The sequence below is a fragment of the Mangifera indica genome, chromosome 3 (genome assembly GCF_011075055.1).
Source record: "Mangifera indica cultivar Alphonso chromosome 3, CATAS_Mindica_2.1, whole genome shotgun sequence".
In the NCBI taxonomy this organism is placed as follows: domain Eukaryota; kingdom Viridiplantae; phylum Streptophyta; class Magnoliopsida; order Sapindales; family Anacardiaceae; genus Mangifera; species Mangifera indica.
In genome coordinates, this window is record NC_058139.1 from 6,883,368 (window position 1) to 6,905,307 (window position 21,940).

At 32.2% G+C, this 21,940-nt stretch overlaps 4 protein-coding genes and 1 pseudogene across 4 annotated transcripts; all 5 read right to left on the bottom strand.

Annotated features, from left to right (window-relative positions):
- Positions 1–731: 731 nt before the first annotated feature.
- Positions 732–2,950, bottom strand: LOC123211932 (DNA-directed RNA polymerase III subunit RPC6). Its single transcript, XM_044630916.1, has 2 exons — positions 2,793–2,950; positions 732–1,591 (listed from the first exon to the last, which is right to left on the bottom strand). Exon 2 carries the CDS (start codon positions 1,535–1,537, stop codon positions 818–820), a length of 720 nt encoding a protein of 239 aa, XP_044486851.1. The 5' UTR covers positions 1,538–1,591; positions 2,793–2,950; the 3' UTR covers positions 732–817.
- Positions 2,951–3,474: 524 nt separating this feature from the next.
- On the bottom strand, positions 3,475–7,623 carry LOC123211933 (signal peptidase complex catalytic subunit SEC11A-like). Its single transcript, XM_044630917.1, has 8 exons — positions 7,451–7,623; positions 6,536–6,648; positions 6,130–6,201; positions 5,985–6,020; positions 5,266–5,308; positions 5,082–5,169; positions 3,967–4,024; positions 3,475–3,734 (listed from the first exon to the last, which is right to left on the bottom strand). Exons 1-8 carry the CDS (start codon positions 7,527–7,529, stop codon positions 3,684–3,686), a joined length of 540 nt encoding a protein of 179 aa, XP_044486852.1. The 5' UTR covers positions 7,530–7,623; the 3' UTR covers positions 3,475–3,683.
- Positions 7,624–10,549: 2,926 nt separating this feature from the next.
- On the bottom strand, positions 10,550–14,637 carry LOC123211934 (signal peptidase complex catalytic subunit SEC11C-like). The gene is made up of 8 exons (XM_044630918.1): positions 14,477–14,637; positions 13,612–13,724; positions 13,206–13,277; positions 13,061–13,096; positions 12,342–12,384; positions 12,158–12,245; positions 11,040–11,097; positions 10,550–10,807 (listed from the first exon to the last, which is right to left on the bottom strand). Exons 1-8 carry the CDS (start codon positions 14,514–14,516, stop codon positions 10,757–10,759), a joined length of 501 nt encoding a protein of 166 aa, XP_044486853.1. The 5' UTR covers positions 14,517–14,637; the 3' UTR covers positions 10,550–10,756.
- A 3,339-nt stretch (positions 14,638–17,976) lies between these two features.
- LOC123211973 (EG45-like domain containing protein 2) lies at positions 17,977–18,870 on the bottom strand. The gene is made up of 3 exons (XM_044630969.1): positions 18,710–18,870; positions 18,307–18,586; positions 17,977–18,224 (listed from the first exon to the last, which is right to left on the bottom strand). Exons 1-3 carry the CDS (start codon positions 18,813–18,815, stop codon positions 18,218–18,220), a joined length of 393 nt encoding a protein of 130 aa, XP_044486904.1. The 5' UTR covers positions 18,816–18,870; the 3' UTR covers positions 17,977–18,217.
- A 73-nt stretch (positions 18,871–18,943) lies between these two features.
- On the bottom strand, positions 18,944–21,631 carry LOC123210948 (annotated as a pseudogene).
- Between the last annotated feature and the right edge of the window lie 309 nt (positions 21,632–21,940).

Sequence of the window (21,940 nt, forward strand, 5' to 3'; positions counted from 1 at the left end):
ATTTATATGTGTCGTCATATAATTAAATAGTTTTGAATTAAAGATAAAATAATACCTAATTATATGATAATATGTATAAATATATACATATTTATATATCTAAAATAAATATACGTATAATATTGCTTAAAAAAAAAAATATTCCTCCAAACCAAGTAATTGTTGCTTCAAAAATCAATACTTCCAAATATAGCACTTCTTGCTTAGCCATCTACATAAATGTATCATCATCTGCAAAAATTATCCACCTTGTTTCTCCGAAGTTGGGGTTTAAATCCTGCAAAGTCCCTCAAGTTGTCTTTCAAGCGAGCTCAAACTTGAAGATAGTTGGCTTCGTATACTCATGAGCTCACAATTTGACTCAAATAAAATATAAATAAACCCTAACTTTTACATCCTATATTTATCCTTGAATAGATAAATTTATATGTGATGAGGTTTAAAGAATAATTTAAAAATTACTCGGTTTAATATAATTTTTTACATGAGCTCAAATCAGTCAATCATGGCTTGAACTCAGGCTACGATCTCACCAGCATGGCGAGCCCAAACTCTGCATTAAAGTAATCAAGCCAAGCTCGAATCAATCAGTACACAGCTAGGCCCAGCTCATCTCAATTACACCACCCCTACACACAAGTCACAAACTCCTAAAATAATTCCTGCAATATCACAATTCTTTCCATTCTAAAAATTTTTTTTTCTAACTTTGGAGCAATTGGCAACCCTCGTACCAGAAACCAACAAGAGCAAAATTGTTTGACATTCAATCCAGGTGACACAATATATGAAAAAGTTGTAGCTAAATACAGCAAATTTAGAAGTCCAGCCACTTGGTGTAATAGACACAGGTTGTCGGCGAAATTATGCCATCAGGTGTACAAAGACCTATCTGTGGACAAACTCCACAGGGAATGGAAGCCAAGGCCCCTGTCTTCGGTTCACCTCCACCAGCTCCCTTACTTCCACATTTATAACAAGTTTTTCCAGTCGGAATACTAGCAAACTCCCCGCTTCCATTACTCTTCAATTCAGTAATCTCATTATCAAGAACCAAAGCCTTCATGATCTCTTCAATTTGCTGATTCGACAAGTCAACTGCAAATACCCCACTCCTTCTGATTAAATCTGAAACCCCCTCCAAGGTAGCAAGCTTCAACCGAAACACGTGCTTCACACATTGTTCTCTCACTAGTGCTATAAATTCTGTGTCTAAGCTCCCACCAGCATACCATGCTCCGCCAGAGATTTGCTTTGATGGTTCAAATTCTGATGCCATATAGTGTTTCCATCCCTTGCTTTGAATATTCACAACCACTTTGATCAAATTCTTGGCTTGAAGTGACTTGAGGGATTTACTAACCAAATTAGCAGGGACGTTGGTCTCGCTTTTCACATCTTCTGACGACATACCCATATCTTGTTTGCTTCTGATTACATCATAGAGCAGGCGCTCATGTTCTGTTAGAGGATCAGCAGTTGAATTCAAGTCTGGCCTTTTCCGCTTATTGGATGAAGGCCCTTGTGACCGACTCATTCTGATTCAAAGAATAACAGACAACTAACGGAGGCCCTTGCAACTGACTTATTCCTATTCAATTTCAAAGATTATCATAATAAGTAAACTGCAACAAACCGGGAGCTGTCCTAACATGAATTTTATGACTAATGCAGTCCAAACTTCATACATTCGACTTCAATATCCTTTTAAAATAAATCATTTGATGGTTCAGAAAAAGCATTTGTAAAGAACTTACAAGTTGTGTCTTTCATAATATTTGTAAGCCAAGAATATAACAATATGAAAGAAATTAAACTAATACAATGAACCCCAATTTCTTGTTCATTTACTGGCTCAGAAGTTAAAACACAGAACCACTTCTTTTGTTTTCATTTTATTTTTTACCCTCACCAACCAATAAGCACAGAAGAGCACAAGGAAATATAGAGGACCGAGAAAAATTCCACATTTGAAACCATCAAGAGAAGATGACTCATAACAAACTAAAATAAAGAAAAACAATGCCAGACTTTTCACAGTATGACCTTTAATTCTCCAATATGAGATGCACAGAAATCCAAAGTGGTGTTTTTGCAAATTAGACTTCAAAACATAACAAGAACAGAATAAAATTTAGTTTCAAATGTTTAATATTTCATTAGTTAATAAATGTGGGAAAAGAAAAATAAAATAAAATTTAAAATCTAGACACTAATGTTACATAGACAAAGGAACATAAAGAAAATGAGAAAATACCATGTCAAATTTATAGTAAATACTTCAAAAAGAAGTTCTTGAATTTAATTGTGAAACCACATCTTCATTTATAAATCTCTACGTTATAACAAGCCTATACATTGACCTTAAGCTTGAGAAGTAGATGTTTTCTTAATCAAAAAGTTCCGAATTTCAAACGCGATTCAATCCAACAACGGGACTATTGGCAGGTGAGAAGACAGCATTGGTGTTCGCCTTAAAATGAAACAAACCCATACAACAAAATACCCCACTGAGGCATTTTGTCAAACAGATACATGCAAAACAGATAATCAGAACCACCGTCTTGATAAAAACTTTGATTACCCATCAAACAAATTTCAAAACCCAATAACATAAGACTTTGATAAACTTAAACCACATCACCCTGCACCGGAAACGAAACAACAGCTATATTTGTTATATCGAGACGGATTAAATAAATAAATAAAAGGATCAAATAATTAGACCAAAAAAATAGTACAAAATTCACTGACCATATCTGGAATAAAAAGGGGAATACACGAAATCGTACCTCTGCTAAAGGAGATGAACCAATGCGAAATAAGCGACCTTCCTTAACAGAAGGGTTTTGGAGGGTTTAAGTCCATCGAGCTGTGTGTTGTTAACTTCCCTGGCGAATTCTTTTTTTTGTTTTTTCAATTTATTTTTATTTTTTACAATTGAAATCGCATGCCGATTGTCTAAAACAGATTTAACTGTAGTAAAATACTGGATTTATTCGATTTTTAACTACGAAAATTCTTTTACTTTTTAATTATTTATAAAGAAAAATCAAATTCCTTTAATAAAAATTCTGCAAATTAAACAAGGCCCGTGCTCCGAATGTTTCTTTTTCTGGACCGATGATTCGAATGCCATAATTTCTTTCAACTAAATTATTTACTTGGAGGAAGGTTAGTTTCCGAGGCCAAGCCCAAATAATGGTTTAGACTGAAAATTAGTAAGAATCCAAAATATCCAATTCAAGATTGACACATTAGATAATTCAAAACTCAAACTCAATTTAAAAACAATTTTATTATAGATTTTATCCAAACCAAACTTAAATATTTGAATCAATTTAAACTCAACCCATTAAAAACAAGCTCAATCCTTTTGGTCTAAACGGATTGAATCTAACCTAGATGGATCTTTATGCACTTTCTTCACATTCATTTTAAACATACAAGTCCCCAAAACTAAGAAGTAGTAGGTGTGGAACAAAAATCCCATTTATAATCGATGGGTAAAAGCATGTCACTGAAACAGATGTACACAGTCTTCTATTATGGTTTAATTTATCTGATCAATTTATACTATTCTTTGGGTCTGGTGTACAAGGATAGAAAAAATGGCAAATTCAAAGTGGTGGTGGTTGCAGCATTTGCTCACGATGGAACAATATCCTTGAACCATCCATCTTTCAGTCCTTTGAAGTTAAAACAAGCAATCCCAATACCCCGATGAGAATATACTGCAAGCAAGAACAGAAAAACGAATATCAAAGTAAGGTTCACAGAAACAAAGTGCACTTTATGTCTTTCATGAACATTTAGAACTTGGAAGCAAGGATCAAGAGGGCAGAAGGGCATATAATGCACATTACATGAGCCAATGAACTTGAAATATTAACCTACTGTTTCCGATGGCCATACTGTGGACAATTAGCTGAAAGCCTGAAACATTATATTTCCAGGAAATCTTACCTTGATAATAGGCTTTTCGGTCATGATAATAGTCACCCATCCAACATAAGGCAAGAACCTGAAAAACGGAGAATGTAAGCTGTAAGCAATATGATGGCTTATTATGTATATCTTGAGACACAGACTGGTATTTCTTTTCTTTAATATTCCAACCCATGAAGTAAACATGGCTATAGAATATTTGACACACATGCATGTATATATAACCAGTAACCAGCATTTCCCTTCAATTTCTCCCACCAATGAAACTTTAATTGAAGGAAAGAGGGTTCCAGCAGTCCTTAAGAGGCCACAAGACATCAAGCTAGGTTTGAAACTAACCTAGAAACCCAAGATCTCTGGAAATCTCTCTCTTCCAACTGACTAAAACAACTACTAATTCGAGGGATTAAGATAATATGCATGATGTCAAGGGAACTAGATATATTAGAGAGAGCATAAACCAAGCACTTGAGAACCAAGGTTTTACATGTCTCTCCATACCCTTGTTGAAGGCACCAACACCTCTCCGTGACAATCAACATGGTAAAGCAAACGGGTGTGCTGACTAATCCTATTGTTGCAGCTCAAGTCATACAAAGGCTTTAAACACCAACACAATTGACTAACTGCTAACCACTAAGTAAGCTAGCAAAAACATGAGAAACTATCAAAGACATTAGAAAAATCTTCTAAGGCCATTTCATTGTCAGAAGCAACTCATTCTGACAATGAGAAATAATTCACAATGAAGCACCAAGGTGATTATAATAAGGTCAGGGAGGCAATGGTGTTACTGAATGAGTTGCTTCCAGTCATACTTAGCTAAATAACCCAAAATTTATTTTCTTTACCAAATTTTTATCAAGCCTTTCTCCGCAGTCCAATATGAAAATGCACTGTACCACCACGCTACATGATACTATTCTCCTAATTAAAGCACAGAAAAAGACAACTTAAATCATAATTAAAATATGACATAAATATACACTGTTCACAACTCCCTCTGTGTGCATGTCATACACTAAACACAGTACATGCTATTGTTTTTCATCCTGGCCACACAGTGATATCTCTGTGATATCCAAGTAGTCCAGAAAAAAAGAAGGATAATACCAGAAAATCAGAGATTTTACCCCACAGCTCTGCCCATAATATGGTTCCTTTGAAGCCAAAGTTGACCTTGAGCATACAAAAGCCTATCATCCCCATAATTGTTATCTCCTGTGAAAGTAAATTGATAAAGGAAGAACATTATCTACTGAATAACATAACCTTGTAAATTAGAAGAACGAAATATTTATTTCAAGATGATGTCACCTTTTGTGAGGACATCAACTTCTCCATCTTGCCGTTCGTGAACCTACATTACAATTAAAATAACAAGATTCACTAACATGTGTTCACATTCATAAGTTCACCTTAAATTATAACAAGGAAAAAGCAAAAACGTTTTTTGAGATGAAACTTTATTTAGCAAAGGAGCGAAATCTGAGTCCATGTGAAGTAATTGAACATATCAAGAATGGGGATCCTATAGAACTACCAGAGACATGAAAGTTGAAAAGATCAGTGTATCAACCACTCTATCCCAGCAATGAGATTAATGAGAAAGTATTAATTATGATTATGGCCCAAAGATTTAATAAGTGCATCAAGAAAGGTGATGAAACCAACAAAACAACATTCCAGAACAGTGGCAAACCATGGCACTGGGGAAAATCTCATGGCCTATGCAATAAATCATATTTAGGACCTATTCTCTATAGTCATATCCATTAAAGTTAGGCATAATGTTATGGAATGAGTTAACTTGATGGAAAAGTTCTTATTTATGAGCCTTGTAAATCATCTCTCAGGAATTATTGCATGCCCTCGACCTTTCAAGAATAAAAGAAAAGAAAAGAGGCCTTCACCCACTAAACTAGAGACAGATAGGATTATAATCATGCACCCATGCAAGTGCAGAAGTCATAGACAGTATACAAACTGAGTCAATATCAAAAACCATATGCGGTATAAGGTCAGGAAACATTTACCTTAATTACACGATGGACAATTGGAATTTCCCGACCCTGAAATAAATAGAAAAATTCATTCAAAAAACATGAATAACAACTGAAATTACAGTTAAGAAGGTAAAGAAATAGAGAGAATAAAGATAAAAGGTATACAGGCTCCTACGTCAACATTAAAAACAACAATCTCTCCAGCACGAATAGGATCTTTACTCATATGTAAGAACAGTATATCCCCCTGTAAACCATATGATTGTAGTTAGATGAGCAACTTCATAAATTATACAGATATAGGAATGTAAAATGAGAATATAAATTCATATGACATTAGAAATAGCCTATCAAGTGATATAGATATAAAAGCCCAAAAAATAAAACCTGCAGAAGATTAATGTCCTATCATGTTCTCTCGATAATTTAAAAGGATGGCCACATTTACCGTTTGCTTACAGAAGCAGGTTTATAGATATAATAATAGTTCCACACCTAAAGTTGCAACACACTAAAAAATCCAGAACTCTCATATAACTTTATACAAAACATAAATACATTTAGAAGGTAAATTGGCATACCCTCTTAAAGCCAGGTTCCATGCTACCAGAAAGAACAACAACAACAGGAGATTCACTGCCAGTGATGCAGATCAATCCCTTCCAAATTATTAGGGCAGAAGTAACAATCATACCTGAAACAAATGCAGACCACCAACATAAACAAACATTTTAACCAGACTGCAGCATACATCAAATTTTTTTTAACAGATACAGCCTTCTATTACCAGTCAAACAACTGTACCATAATTGTACTTAACTTAAAATCCGGTAACATTTGGCAAAAGAATTCTCTTAATTTGTGGGCATAGTTGCTAAAAAGAAACAATATATTGGAGAAAACATTTGATTGACGAATAACAAAACAGTTGAGCCTATGCAACAATCTCATTTCAAAACTAAAACAGCGATAAAAAATATTCTCAGAAAAAACTCATAAACCGGCATGTCAAAAGACCTCATTGACCCAGGGTCTTACAAAACTGTTTCCAATTTAAAAATCAATGAAATATATTATCTTTAACACAAGAAACGAGCTAAAAACCCATAAATTCAACCAACTCTTCATAACTAAAGCCAAAAAAAAAAAAACCATAGCTTATTCTATTTCGATGTCTCAATTTTGAATCAATGATTTCCCACATGGGAAATCATTGATTCAAAATTGACACAATAAGCACTCAACAAAAACACGACTTTCAATCCCACAAATCGACTTAGCTAAAATTCCAATACCGATAAAGAAAAACTCAGAAGTTCTTTCCTATCAATTCGTAACACCCAATACAGATATTTTACCTTTTTAATACACAAAACAGATATCGTTCTTTCTTATCAATTCGTAATACCACAAACAGGAAAATTTCTTAGTAACATAAAACCACAATAATGTTGAGACATTAAAAAACGAAAAAAGAAAGGGAGAAAGAGACGAACCGAGACTGATAGCCTGACTGAGGAACTGGCGGATCTGCATTGACCTAATTGACTCTACGCTATCTCCGATCCACCCCATCTCTTTCTCCTTCTTCTTCTCTCTGTAGTTCGGTTTCACTTTTGGAGGGTCGGAGAAAGAAATATGAAATACTTTTCAAGACTTAAGACATGTCATATTGTTTTCCCAAATTTTGATTTTTTACCTTTTATAGATGGGTTTATATTTCAAGTGCACTGAGGTTTGAAAAACTTATAGAGGGCGTTTGGTTAGGGGATTTTAAGATTATCTTGGTAATTTATTTTTTATTCTCTTGTTTGGTTTGTCAGTAATAAAAAATTACATTAATCTTTTATTACCAATGTTGATGTAACAAGTAATATAGGTGGTAATCTGATTATCACCTTTACCTTAGCTATTTAAAGATTACTGAGGTAATATTGAGTTTATTATAATTATATTATTATTTATTAATTTTTTTAGATAAAAATAAATTTATTTTTAATTAATATGATAAATAATATAAAAAATATTTAAAAATAATTATATTTAAAGACATTTAAGTAAAATAATTTACTAGTAATCTTTTATTACCTTTAATCAAACACAATAATTATTTATACCTATCAAATTTTATCAAACATAGTAATCATTTATACCCAGTAATCTTTTAAGTAATTTATCTTTAACATAATATTTCTATTTTGATAATAAAATATTACCCAAATCAAACGCCCCCATAGTGTTACCTATATTGTTTTGAAACTTTTTTATGACCTCCCCACAGTGATGGGGGAGTAATTGAAAATTTAAAGTTCTAAGGGAAAAGATTAATTAACCAATTCAAAAGTGCTACACTTTTGAAACTTCTAAATCTTTCTCCCCAATAATCCTTTTCTTTTGAACCATTGATTAGTGCAAATTAACCGCCTTAATAAAGGAATCATTTTCTCTTCTTCCTCATCTTCAAAAACAAAAGCAAGAAAGAAAATACTGAATTTTTCAGATTAAAAATTCTCCAAAGTAAGGATTTAAAAAAAAAAATAACCCAAAAAAATTCAATCACATTCATTTTATAACATGAAAGAAATGCCCATAAAAGAAGATCATTTAGTATAATTTAATTAAAAAAAATTAACATTTAAGAATTAAAACTGAAAAAAAAAATTTTGTATTAACGGAAAAAAAAAAAAGGTGAAAGTTGCTGGGTTTCCAGGGGTTGACGTAACGCCAACCCCTGGAGATATATACATAAAAGGGTTGGCGCCAACCCTTATATGTATATATATTAATATTATAATATATTATTATAATATTATATTAATATTCAAATATATTATATATATTATTATATATTATATTATTATAATATTATATAATATATAATTATATATATAATTATATTATATATTAATATAATATAATATTAATATTATAATAAAATAAAATAATATATTATTATATATTATATTATTAATAATTATATTATAATAATATATAAAATTAATATATTAATATAATAATATATATAATATATTATATATATTAATATAAAGGGTTGGCGGTCGCCAACCCTTTATATATATTATAATATAATAATATTATAATAATATATATAATAATATTATAATATAATAATATAAAAAAATTAATATATTAATATAATAATATATTATATATATTAATATAAAGGGTTGGCTTTTGGCGATTCCGCCAACCCTTTTATATATAAAAAATATATTATATTATATAATATAATATATCATATAATTATAATATTATATTTTATAATATATTCTATATTAATATAAATTATAATTATATAATTATATTATAATATTATATAATTATATAAATTATAATTATATATTATAATATATAACTATATAATATAATTATAATATTTTAATTAAAAATATAATATAATATATTATATAATATAATATATAATTATAATATTCTAATTAAAAATATAATATAATATAATTTATATATAATATAATTATAATTATATAATATTATAATATATATAATATATATATATATATATATATATATATATATATATATATATATGCCTGGGTTGGCGGAATCGCCAACCCCCGGGTATAATATATTATTAATATTATAATAATATATATTTTATATATTATTATATATAATAATATAATATAATATATATTATTATATTATTATATTATATAATATTATAATAATATAAAATTAATATATTAATATATATTAATATAAATATATTAAATACACAGCACAGGAATAATTTTCGGAATTTCACGCCTACATTTGTTTTTTTTTCGGTTAATCGCAAATTTTTTTTTTTCAGTTAAATCCTACTAAATGATCTTCTTTGATGGCATTTCTTCCAGGATATAAAATGGATGTTATTGAGTTTTTTTGTGGATTGATCTTTTTTTTTTTAAATCCTTACTTTGAAGAATTCTTAATCTGAAGAATTTTTTAAAGTAATTTCCTACTTTTGTTTTTGAAGATGAAGAAGAAGTGAGAGTGATTCCTTTATCACTTTGGAAGAAGAGGAAGAAAAGAGAAAAAAGAAAAAAAGTTACAGAGAATAAGAGAGAGAATTTGTGCATGAAAGATTAAAGAGGGGTATTTTTGGAAAGATGAGTACTATTATGGTATATTTGTGAAAGCTTTAGGATAGATGACAATTTTATATAGACAGAATAAAATAGTGCTAAAAATTTCAATTTCCCTTCGAATGCCACAATTTCTTTTAACTAAATTATTCACTTGGAGGAAGGTTGGTTTAAGAGGCCAAGCCCAAATAAGGGTTTAGACTAAAAATCAGTAAGAATACAAAATACCGAATTCAAGATTGACACGTTAGATAATTCAAAACTCAAACTCAATTTAACAATAATTTTATTTTAAATTTTATCCAAACCAAACTTAAATGTTTGAATCAATTTAAACTCAACCCATTAAAAACAAGCTCAATCCTTTTGGTCTAAACTATAATATGAGTTCGGACAACACAGATTGAATCAACCTAGATGGATCTTTATGCACTTTCTTCACATTCATTTTTAACATACGAGTCCCCGAAACTAAAGTAGTAGGTGTGGAACAAAAATCCCATTTATAATCGATGGGTAAAAGCATATCATTAAAACAGATGTACAGAGTCTTCTATTATGGTTTAATTTATCTGATCAATTTATACTATTCTTTGGTTCTGGTGTACAATGATAGAAAAAATGGCAAATTCAAAGTGGTGGTGGTTGCAGCATTTGCTCACGATGGAACAATATCCTTGAACCATCCATCTTTCAGTCCTTTGAAGTTAAAACAAACAATCCCAATACCCCGATGAGAATATACTGCAAGCAAGAACAGAAAAACGAATATCAAAGTAAGGTTCACAGAAACAAAGTGCACTTTATGTCTTTCATGAACATTTAGAACTTGGAAGCAAGGATCCAGAGGGCAGAAGGGCATATAATGCACATTACATTAGCCAATGAACTTGAAATATTAACCTACTGTTTCCGATGGCAATACTGTGGACAATTAGCTGAAAGCCTGAAACAGTATATTTCCAGGAAATCTTACCTTGATAATAGGCTTTTCGGTCATGATAATAGTCACCCATCCAACATAAGGCAAGAACCTGAAAAACGGAGAATGTAAGCTGTAAGCAATATGATGGCTTATTATGTATATCTTGAGACACAGACTGGTATTTCTTTTCTTTAATATTCCAACCCATGAAGTAAACATGGCTATAGAATATTTCACACACATGTATGTATATCTTTTCTGTTTAGAATATAACCAGTAACCAGCATTTCCCTTCAATTTCTCCCACCAATGAAACTTTAATTGAAGGAAAGAGGGTTCCAGCAGTCCTTAAGAGGCCACAAGACATCAAGCTAGGTTTGAAACTAACCTAGAAACCCAAGATCTCTGGAAATCTCTCTCTTCCGACTGACTAAAACAACTACTAATTCGAGGGATTAAGATAATATGCATGATGTCAAGGGAACTAGATATATTAGAGAGAGCATAAACCAAGCACTTGAGAACCAAGGTTTTACATATCTCTCCATACCCTTGTTGAAGGCACACAACACCTCTCCGTGACAATCAACATGGTAAAGCAAACGGGTGTGCTGACTAATCCTATTGTTGCAGTTCAAGTCATACAAAGGCTTTAAACACCAGCACAATTGCCTAACTGCTAACCACTAAGTAAGCTAGCAAAAACATGAGAAACTATCAAAGACATTAGAACAATCTTCTAAGGCCCTTTCACTCTTCTGACAATGAGAAATAATTCACAATGAAGCACCAAGGTGATTATAATAAGGTCAGGGAGGCAATGGTGTTACTGAATGAGTTGCTTCCAGTCATACTTAGCTAAATAACCCAAAATTTATTTTCTTTACCAAATTTTTATCAAGCCTTTCTCCGCAGTCCAATATGAAAATGCACTGTACCACCACGCTACATGATACTATTCTCCTAATTAAAGCACAGAAAAAGACAACTTAAATCATAATTAAAATATGACATAAATATACACTGTTCACAACTCCCTCTGTGTGCATGTCATACGCTAAACACAGTACATGCTATTGTTTTTCATCCCAGCCACACAGTGATATCTCTGTAATATCCAAGTAGTCCAGAAAAAAAGAAGGATAATACCAGAAAATCAGAGATTTTACCCCACAGCTCTGCCCATAATATGGTTCCTTTGAAGCCAAAGTTGACCTTGAGCATACAAAAGCCTATCATCCCCATCATTGCTATCTCCTGTGAAAGTCAATTGATAAAGGAAGAACATTATCTACTGAATAACATAACCTTGTAAATTAGAAGAACGAAATATTTATTTCAAGATGGTGTCACCTTTTGTGAGGACATCAACTTCTCCATCTTGCCGTTCGTGAACCTACATTATAATTAAAATAACAAGATTCACTAACATGTGTTCACATTCATAAGTTCACTTTAAATTATAACAAGGAAAAAGCAAAAACGTTTTTTGAGACAAAACTTTATTTAGCAAAGGAGCAAAATCTGAGTCCATGTGAAGTAATTGAACATATCAAGAATGGGGATCCTATAGAACTACCAGAGACATGAAAGTTGAAAAGATCAGTGTATCGACCACTCTATCCCAGCAACAAGATTAATGAGAAAGTATTAATTATGATTATGGCCCAAAGATTTAATAAGTGCATCAAGAAAGGTGATGAAACCAACAAAACAACATTCCAGAACAGTGGCAAACCATGGCACTGGGGAAAATCTCATGGCCTATGCAATAAATCATATTTAGGACCTATTCTCGATAGTCATATCCAATAAAGTTAGCCATAATGTTATGGATTGAGTTAACTTGATAGAAAAGTTCTTATTTATGAGCCTTGTAAATCATCTCTCAGGAAATATTGCTTGCCCTCGACCTTTCAAGAATAAAAGAAAAGAAAAGAGGCCTTCACCCACTAAACCAGAGACAGATAGGATTATAATCATGCACCCATGCAAGTGCAGAAGTCATAGACAGTATACAAACTGAGTCAATATCAAAAACCATATGCGGTATAAGGTCAGGAAACATTTACCTTAATTACACGATGGACAATTGGAATTTCCTTACCCTGAAATAAATAGAAAAATTTATTCAAAAAACATGAATAACAACTGAAATTACAGTTAAGAAGATAAAGAAATAGAAAGAATAAAGATAAAAGGTATACAGGCTCCTACGTCAACATTAAAAACAACAATCTCTCCAGCACGAATAGGATCTTTACTCATATGTAAGAACAGTATATCCCCCTGTAAACCATATGATTGTAGTTAGATGAGCAACTTCATAAATTATACAGATATAGGAATGTAAAATGAGAATATAAATTCATCTGACATTAGAAATAGCCTATCAAGTGATATAGATATGAAAGCCCAAAAAATAAAACCTGCAGAAGATTAATGTCCTATCATGTTCTCTCGATAATTTAAAAGGATGGCCACATTTACCGTTTGCTTACAGAAGCAGGTTTATAGATATAATAATAGTTCCACACCTAAAGTTGCAACACACTAAAAAATCCAGAACTCTCATATAACTTTATGCAAAACATAAATACGTTTAGAAGGTAAATTGGCATACCCTCTTAAAGCCAGGTTCCATGCTACCAGTAAGAACAACAACAACAGGAGATTCACTGCCAGTGATGCAGATCAATCCCTTCCAAATTATTAGGGCAGAAGTAACAATCATACCTGAAACAAATGCAGACCACCCACATAAACAAACATTTTAACCAGACTGCAGCATACATCAAATTTTTTTCAGGTTGAACATAATCCAGTAACATTTGGCAAAAGAATTCTCTTAATTTGTGGGCATAATTGCTAAAAAGAAACAATATATTGGAGAAAACATTTGATTGACGAATAACAAAAAAGTTGAGCCTATGCAACAATCTCATTTCAAAACTAAAACAGCGATAAAACATATTCTCAGAAAAACCTCATAAACCGGCATGTCAAAAGACCTCATTGACCCAGGGTCTTACAAAACTGTTTCCAATTTAAAAATCAAAGAAATATATTATCTTTAACACGAGAATCGAGCTAAAAACCCATAAATTCAACCAACTCTTCATAACTAAAGCCAAAAAAAAAAAACCATAGCTTATTCTATTTCGATGTCTCAATTTTGAATCAATGATTTCCCACATGGGAAATCATTGATTCAAAATTGACACATTAAGCACTCAACAAAAACACGACTTTTAATCCCACAAATCGACTTAGCTAAAATTCCAATACCGATAAAGAAAAACTCAGAAGTTCTTTCCTATCAATTCGTAACACCCAATACAGATATTTTACCTTTTTAATACACAAAACAGATATCGTTCTTTCTTATCAATTCGTAATACCACAAACAGGAAAATTTCTTAGTAACATAAAACTACAATAATGTTGAGACATTAAAAAACGAAACAAAAAGGGAGAAAGAGACAAACCGAGACTGATAGCCTGACTGAGGAACTGGCGGATCTGCATTGACCTAATTGACTCTATGCTATCTCCGATCCACCCATCTTTTTCTCCTTCTTCTTCTCTCTGTAGTTCGGTTTCACTTTTGGAGGGTCGGAGTAAGAAATATGAAATACTTTTCAAGACTTAAGACATGTTATACTGTTTTCCCAAATTTAGATATTTTACCTTTTATAGATGGGTTAATATTTCAAAGTGCACTAAGGTTTGTAAAATTCATAGTGTTACCTATATTGTTTTGAAACTTTTTAATGACCTCCCCACAGTGATGGGGGAGAAATTGAAAATTTAAAGTTCTAAGGGAAAAAATAATTAACCAATTTGAAAGTGCTACACTTTTGAAACTTCTAAATCTTTCTCCCCAAGAATCCTTTTCTTTTGAACCATTGACTAGTGCAAATTGACCGCTTTGATCGAAAGTCAAAATAGTGATGATGACTTTGAATTTTCAAAATGGCGAAAATGAAGGGAAATTTGGTTTATATTATTTTCCATCAAAATTCAATCAGATTACGTAAGCATGGAACTGAGATTCCCAATTATTTACTAAAAGCCCCTCAAATTATGGTTATTTGATTCCTAAATATAGGATAGAGCTTAGCAAATACGGGCCCACAACGAGCCTAGATTGACCCTACGCCCAGAGCCCTCGTCGATTCGGTCCCAAGACTGTGCCTTCGGCTTTGTCATTAATATATTTTATTAAATTTAATATATTTTATAATTATATTATATTTATAATTTTTTAAAATATTAACAAAATATTGACGTTTAAAAATCATATATTTATTTATATGCATTTAATAAGTATAAACACAAAATTTGAAGCATGTTGTAACTGAATAATTTATACATATTATATTAATTTTTTTTAAAAATTGTTAATTTTCAAAATTGTATAACATTAATGGTTGGTGTGACATTATTTTTCAAAGTTGTGTTTTGGAATAAGTTAAATAGTTCAAAATATTCAGACTAATATTATAATATTTTTATTATCAGGTATTCAATTGTGCAAACATATAATAATTTTAACAATCTTATTAGTAAAGCATCTTATATCTTCTACGATACGATTACTAATTAAAAATATTAACTTGAAGATAATTGTAGAAATTCAGATAGATAAAATGTCATATCTTAATGTGTCATTTGGGTTACAATTAGGGATGAGCAAGATTGAGAATCTTGCTAAAATTTAGGGATTCAAAATAGACAATTCCCATAAATTGCAATTGAAATCAAAATCGACTAAGGTCGATTCCTAATTGGAACCAAGATGATTGATTTTGGGTAGGATATGGTTCATACTCAAAGTTGTAATTGTATATATCCTAATCAATCTTACCAAGTAAATTTGTCAATCTTAATTTGTCCAATTTACCCAATTCTAGACCTCCTTGTTGAGCTTAAGTTGAATTTTGAAATTTTTTTTGGGTTGTTTGTATCATAGTTATAAATAACTTACTATATACGATTTATGCTTTATTATATCATATAAACAGATAAAAAAATAATTTATATCATTAAATATATCAAATTAATACGATACATATTTTTAATACAAATTAAAACACTTTTAAAAGAAATTAACGATATAATAAAAATATATATGGAGAATCATAAACATTTAAAGATATTTATAATAATTTTTTAAATAATAATGTGTTAATTAAACTTTTTAATTATTTTATTTTTTAAAATTTATATTATATAATATAATACTATATTTAATATATAATACAAAAAAAAAAATTGATATATAATTTAATTACTGTAATTGGTATAGGCATAGCCTTATTAAAATAAAATCCCACATAAACCTAGACCCAGAGCCCCTCAAATAACTCACTTGGATTAAAATCAAAACATCTAAGCTGATCAGCTCTTCTTCTATGGTCCGTTCTTCGTCTCTCTGTTGGTAAAATCTTGGCCTCTCAATTTTCACTCTTTTAGCTACCCAAATCAGTCGCTAATTCATATTCAATAAATGTGACGAACACAACTATGTATTGTTTCATCTTTTGGTGTTTGGCGTTGTGTTAAGTTTTACTATTGATTTTGAAGTGTTTTGTTGTTGGGTTCTTCATTTCGTGAAATGGTTATTGAAGTTTTGCTCAAGATAGTTGTTTCATTGACAGTTTCTTTCTATGGGATTGTTTCTATTTGATAAAAGTCCTTTCATATTTTCGGGTTTATTCAAGACAATGAGTCTGAGAAGATAATAAGTATATAATTTTGGAATTTTTTCGAATAATGATATCATATGGATGGGTTCACAAGGCTACTATCTATAATGCCATTATCATCTGCCTTTGCTGCCATGGAATGGTTAAAACTGCTTTGCCATTGCATGATAAATTGATAGTTAAGGGCTTTTTTCAGGGTCCTGTATCTTTCTTTGCCTTGCTTTTTGGTTTTTGTTTGGAAGGAAAATCAAAGGAATGGAAGAACTTTATACCCTGTAATTTGAATAAACAAGAACTCCAAATTGCTGTGAAGTATTTACAGAGATTAAAACAGTGTCTGCCCCAAGGAAGGACTTCCGAGGTTGCACTTTGTTTGCAGAATCTAGTTGAAGACCTTGAGTCTTAGGACCAAAAACTGGATAATTACAAGGTCTTGGTGAGATAGGGTTGGGGAAAAATGTAAAAAATTGCATCTGGGTTCCATGTAAACAAAATAGTATTCTTTGTTGGCCTTGCAAGTGAGCTCCTTGAAACGCATAATGCTTCTGTTCCATTATTCCTCAGCACGGTTAATTTCTTGATAAGGGTCTATGGATGAATGCTTTGAACACTTTGGTTGTCATCTGACTTAACAGATAGCCGAGAAGAATGACGAATATTCCATTTCCGTTGGTTTAACACTATATATTTGAAGAGTCTGCTATGTCACCCCTGTGTTATTGAGCTAGTCTTGATATATGATGCTAGGCTGGCAGTTCAACGTGATGTATATTAGCAGTAATTTTGTTGCATCAGAGTGATCATGTGGACTACTTCCAATACACTGAACGGGGCATGGGTCATCTTATGGAGGTATGTACTAGTATTTCATTCTTATGATTGATATTATTGTGATTGTGAAAATGTTTATGATGTGGTCTGTTGCACTTCAGGAAAGAAGTGCTTCCCTATTAAGGTTCCGGTGCTTCTCTTCATCAATTTTAATAGAGTTTGAATCAAATGATTCTTAGTTACAAATATGTTGCTAAATACTATTGTTGGTTCATTTCATATAAGATTAAGCATTTAGGAACCATGGTGTTCCGACATAAATGATCTATTAGGAAGTTCATAATAAAGTGCTCTATATCTGGAGGTATCAAATTTTTAGCGTGGCTACGCTATGGTAGATTATGCAACTTTGGCAAATTAGGTAATAAGGCAAATATATCAAACATGGGCCTAGAATATTTCTTCAATTTTGCTGTGCAATTTTAAATGAACAATTCGATGACAAGTGTGCAAACATGCAATTATTATCCTATTACATGACAAAGGTTACATGTGATTTCACAGCTGACATATTGCTTATCAATGACAACACTTGATTAAGGTACAATATTATAATCTGTAATAAATTGTTAAACCTGTACAAATATGTAAACTAACCTCTTTATCACCCAATTATATATATGACTCAATATTATCTACAGATGCAGAAATTGGCATGGTACAGTCAAAGTTGCCTGTAGTACCTGCTCAAATCCTGCAACAATTCATTAAAGGTCAAAGATGGAAGAGCAGTATTGTTCTTGCAGCAGTGAAATGAAGATTAAAAGAGGACATACTGTATATATTCGACATTGATTTTCCTTCCATCGTGATTGGAAATGGCTGCAAAGGCATCTGTAGAAAGTTGGATAGTAGATGGGCAGGGTGTCTGTGAGCAGAAATCGACAACCTTGACCTCAATGGTTTGCTTCTTGCATGGTCTATTGGCTCCACTTAGACATCTCAATCTATACCGCCTTCCACAAGCAGCTCCATTATCCCACAACCCTTCACTCACCGCAACAAATAGCTTGCTTGGAGGGAACTGATCTTGACTATTTCCATAACATCTGGTAGCTGCAGAAAATCGAAAAAATCACTATGCATAAATTAGAGAAAACTTATGCTGTTTTTGTCATTAGAATCTTGTAAACTTGAACCCTTTGCGAGTTTATGAATGAAAAAGTGCAGTTTACTCACGTATATATGGTGGGTGATAAGATGTTGCGGTGCCGAGATCCCCATAGGCTTCAGGCGTTGCACTGATTGTTAAAGCTATCGCAATTGCCAAGATTAAGAGCTCCATTAGAAGAGAAGAGGTGGATCATGATGAGGCCTCAGCTTGTGTCAAATTTATAGATGAAAAAGCCAACTTACAGGTAAAAATTTTCGGTTTATTTCTATCCTAAAGATGACAAAGAGGTAGAATAAGAATCCTGAGGCTTTGACTAATGTAATTTCCTTTTTTGGTGGTTTAACCTTTAACATTTCAATTCCAGGTTGCGTGCACTCCTTCACATCGCCAGCCTTGAAAGGATGATAATAATAATCTTGCCTCACAAATCAAATAAGAAGAAGTACGTGTGAAATTGTTCCATTCCCATATAGGATTTTCCAAAAGGGGTGGAGGAAAATGAGTGTACATGTAAAATTTATATGCAAAGTTTTGGGATATGGAAGTATCTATACTGACGAATATGCTCCTGTGTATATTGGATTTTAAAAAGTTTTCTATATGTTTCAATTTTACAAGGAACCCTATTCCATATTGGATTTTAAAAAGGTTTATATATGTTTCAATTTTATCTACCCATGTATTTTGGCTAAGCAATATGTAAATTTGATTTTCCAAATTAAAAATACTAGGTAAAGAATGCAATGGGATGTCAAGAAACCCTGACCCGAAACATGAGATCATAACTTGAATTCACAAAAGCAGACCCTCGTCCCATAACAAAACCATCCCTGTATGCTTTCCATAAGGCTTGCTTTTGTTTCAATTCCTTCCCCTTCAGTCCAAGTTGAAAAATCTCTTCTGCTTAAGAAACGTGTTTTATACAACCCTGAAAGCTCGCATTGCTGCAACCATCTTAACCATGTTTCCAAAATATGTAGCCATTTACGAGTCACTGTTTTTAGATACGTGATAATCCAAAGCAGGTTTCGTGTTCCCATGCATGGTTGTTTATAGTTGTTAGCCCTTCGAGCTCCATCAGGCCATCCCCCGCTGCTAGATTAATAGTTGTGATTGTCAGGATAGAAAATACCTGAATTATGAATGCAATTTCATTTGGCGTCAGAGTACATTTGCCTTCAGATGACAGCAGCTAGCTCCCCAGTCCATGCCCCGTGCAGCCTCGACGGAGGCAGGGGAAAGGCCTGCATATTCACATTGGCTGTAGCCAACCATGTCTGGTTCAAATCGAAGATGAAGTAAGAGAAGGGTTTTGATATGGCCTGAAAAAAGCTCAGAGGCCTTCTTTTCCAAGGATTTAGTGAGACATAATGCACACTAGCATGCTTGACTAGGGGCAGCTTTTTGCATATTGAGGATACCTATAAGATGTAAAATTTGAGCAAGGTTTAGACATAGATACAATAGCTTTCTTCCATAGAAATAACCATAGTGCAATTCAAAGCAAGAAAACTTAACAGTCAGATGTAATACCTATCTTTCCTCTGGCTCATTGCTGGTGTCAGTAAAATATATTGATGTTCCAGCAGGAATGGAAGAACACTTTCAACATTATCACTGGCTTTTCCACTTGCTGCAATCCACATGGAATGAAGTAATCAACAACAAATACATCTGCAAAACCACTGAGGTAAAATTACAGATTTATAAAAGGGCATTAAAGACAAAATCAGTTCCTACATGGATTATGTATAACAAGCAATATTTAAACTGAAATAACTTAAAACAAAGTATGAAAAATGGTCTTTCTATTCAGTTTTTATGCAAAATCTAAATAAAAAAGAGATCTCTCTCTTTTTAATTGTCCTTTTTCCCATTATAATTAATTTATTTTTTTGGGGTTGAACATTTATTGTAAAAGTTATGTAGACGATTTTGAACTGCACCACTGGTTTTCAGCAGATCACCCTTGCCATGCCTTGGCTACCCTAGCAAGTTAAGACTTCTGATTTTCTACTCAAGTGTTTGGATTCGAGTTGATCCAAGCCAAATTTGAGCAGATGGAGTTTGCTTTAAAGTTATTTGAGTTTGACTCATTTAAGGAGAGCGAAACTCAAGTCAAGCTTCGAGTTTGGTTTAGCATTGTAGCCAAGTTTAAATGACTATAACAATGTTGATTTTGATGTGTATTAATCAAAATAATATCGTTTTTTAACACTCATAAAACTCAAGTTTGAGTTTGAAAATAATTAATTTTCAGACTTGAAATTGAATTTGAATTCGCTAGAAATGAGCTCATTTTGAATTCATTCAAACCGAGCTCATTTTTAAACTTAAACAAACTCAACTCAAATTCAACTTAAATGGCTAATAAACAAAACCGTAATTACCCCATTCATTCCAATATGCTGCCACTTCAAACTTGGGCAAAACAAGAGTTGCATATAACAAACAGGCAACACCAACACCATCACATAACTGCATAAATCATTAGTAAGCCCATCATTTAGCCCTAAGAAACAATCTGAGAACGGAGAACCCAAGATTTGTACACCTTGTCAAGACTTGTTCGACCAAGCTTGGGGATATTCTTGAAGAGAATGTGTTCAGTGAAAACTCCAAATCGTACGTGGTCGCTTATATCTCGCTTAAGATGCCAGGTAATGGTGGGTTTAAGGTGGTGGGATTGAGAGGAGATTGGACTGTGGAGTTTGGGTTTGTGAAAAGAGAGGGAAAATGCCCAATATAATAATAGGTTTAACTTCAACCCTAAATACTCATAAACAACAACAAAGAGAGAAAAGTACGGATAGCCCATTTTCGTGCGAAATGGTTCATTCTATGTTCGAAAGGCAAGCAAAATGTACAGAGTACTCACTCTTTTCCCTCTCCTTTCATATCATAAATTTCTGTACCGGTGAATACTTTATCAATCTGGCGGTGTAGCTAAAGATTTTGCGTTGCCCTAGCTGATTCTTAATCGCCATGCATTATTTTACAGTGATTTCCAACTGAAGCTATAAAACAATAAAAATCAAATAGAACTACTGCATGCATAAATTGCTTTTGTCATTTAACATGAATTATGATTTTTGATGAAGATCTAAGTCCTCCTTTTTGCATAAAGCTTCCCAAATTGATTGTGCTATTAGTACTCGTGATTACAACAATCTGGAAGTTGATTGAACCTTCGATTATTCTAATTTCTGCATTAAGCTTCCCAAGTCCCTTTAATTGCCACTACTTGCTCTTTATTTAAACCATTAATCATAAGAAACAGTCATATATGTGATTAA

Excerpts from the sequence above, each read along its gene's own strand:
- LOC123211932 (XM_044630916.1), bottom strand. The coding sequence starts at position 1,537 with ATGAGTCGGTCACAAGGGCCTTCATCCAATAAGCGGAAAAGGCCAGAC.
- LOC123211933 (XM_044630917.1), bottom strand. The coding sequence starts at position 7,529 with ATGGGGTGGATCGGAGATAGCGTAGAGTCAATTAGGTCAATGCAGATC. Across the intron at positions 6,649-7,450 it reads CAGTCAGGCTATCAGTCTCG|GTATGATTGTTACTTCTGCC; the intron begins GTTCGTCTCTTT and ends CATTTGTTTCAG. Across the intron at positions 5,309-5,984 it reads TTGTCCATCGTGTAATTAAG|GTTCACGAACGGCAAGATGG; the intron begins GTAAATGTTTCC and ends ATTGTAATGTAG.
- LOC123211934 (XM_044630918.1), bottom strand. The coding sequence starts at position 14,516 with ATGCAGATCCGCCAGTTCCTCAGTCAGGCTATCAGTCTCG. Across the intron at positions 13,097-13,205 it reads TTGTTGTTTTTAATGTTGAC|GGTAAGGAAATTCCAATTGT; the intron begins GTAGGAGCCTGT and ends TATTTATTTCAG. Across the intron at positions 12,246-12,341 it reads AGTTGATGTCCTCACAAAAG|GAGATAGCAATGATGGGGAT; the intron begins GTGACACCATCT and ends TGACTTTCACAG.
- LOC123211973 (XM_044630969.1), bottom strand. The coding sequence starts at position 18,815 with ATGGAGCTCTTAATCTTGGCAATTGCGATAGCTTTAACAATCAGTGCA. Across the intron at positions 18,587-18,709 it reads TTATCACCCACCATATATAC|CTACCAGATGTTATGGAAAT; the intron begins GTGAGTAAACTG and ends GATTTTCTGCAG.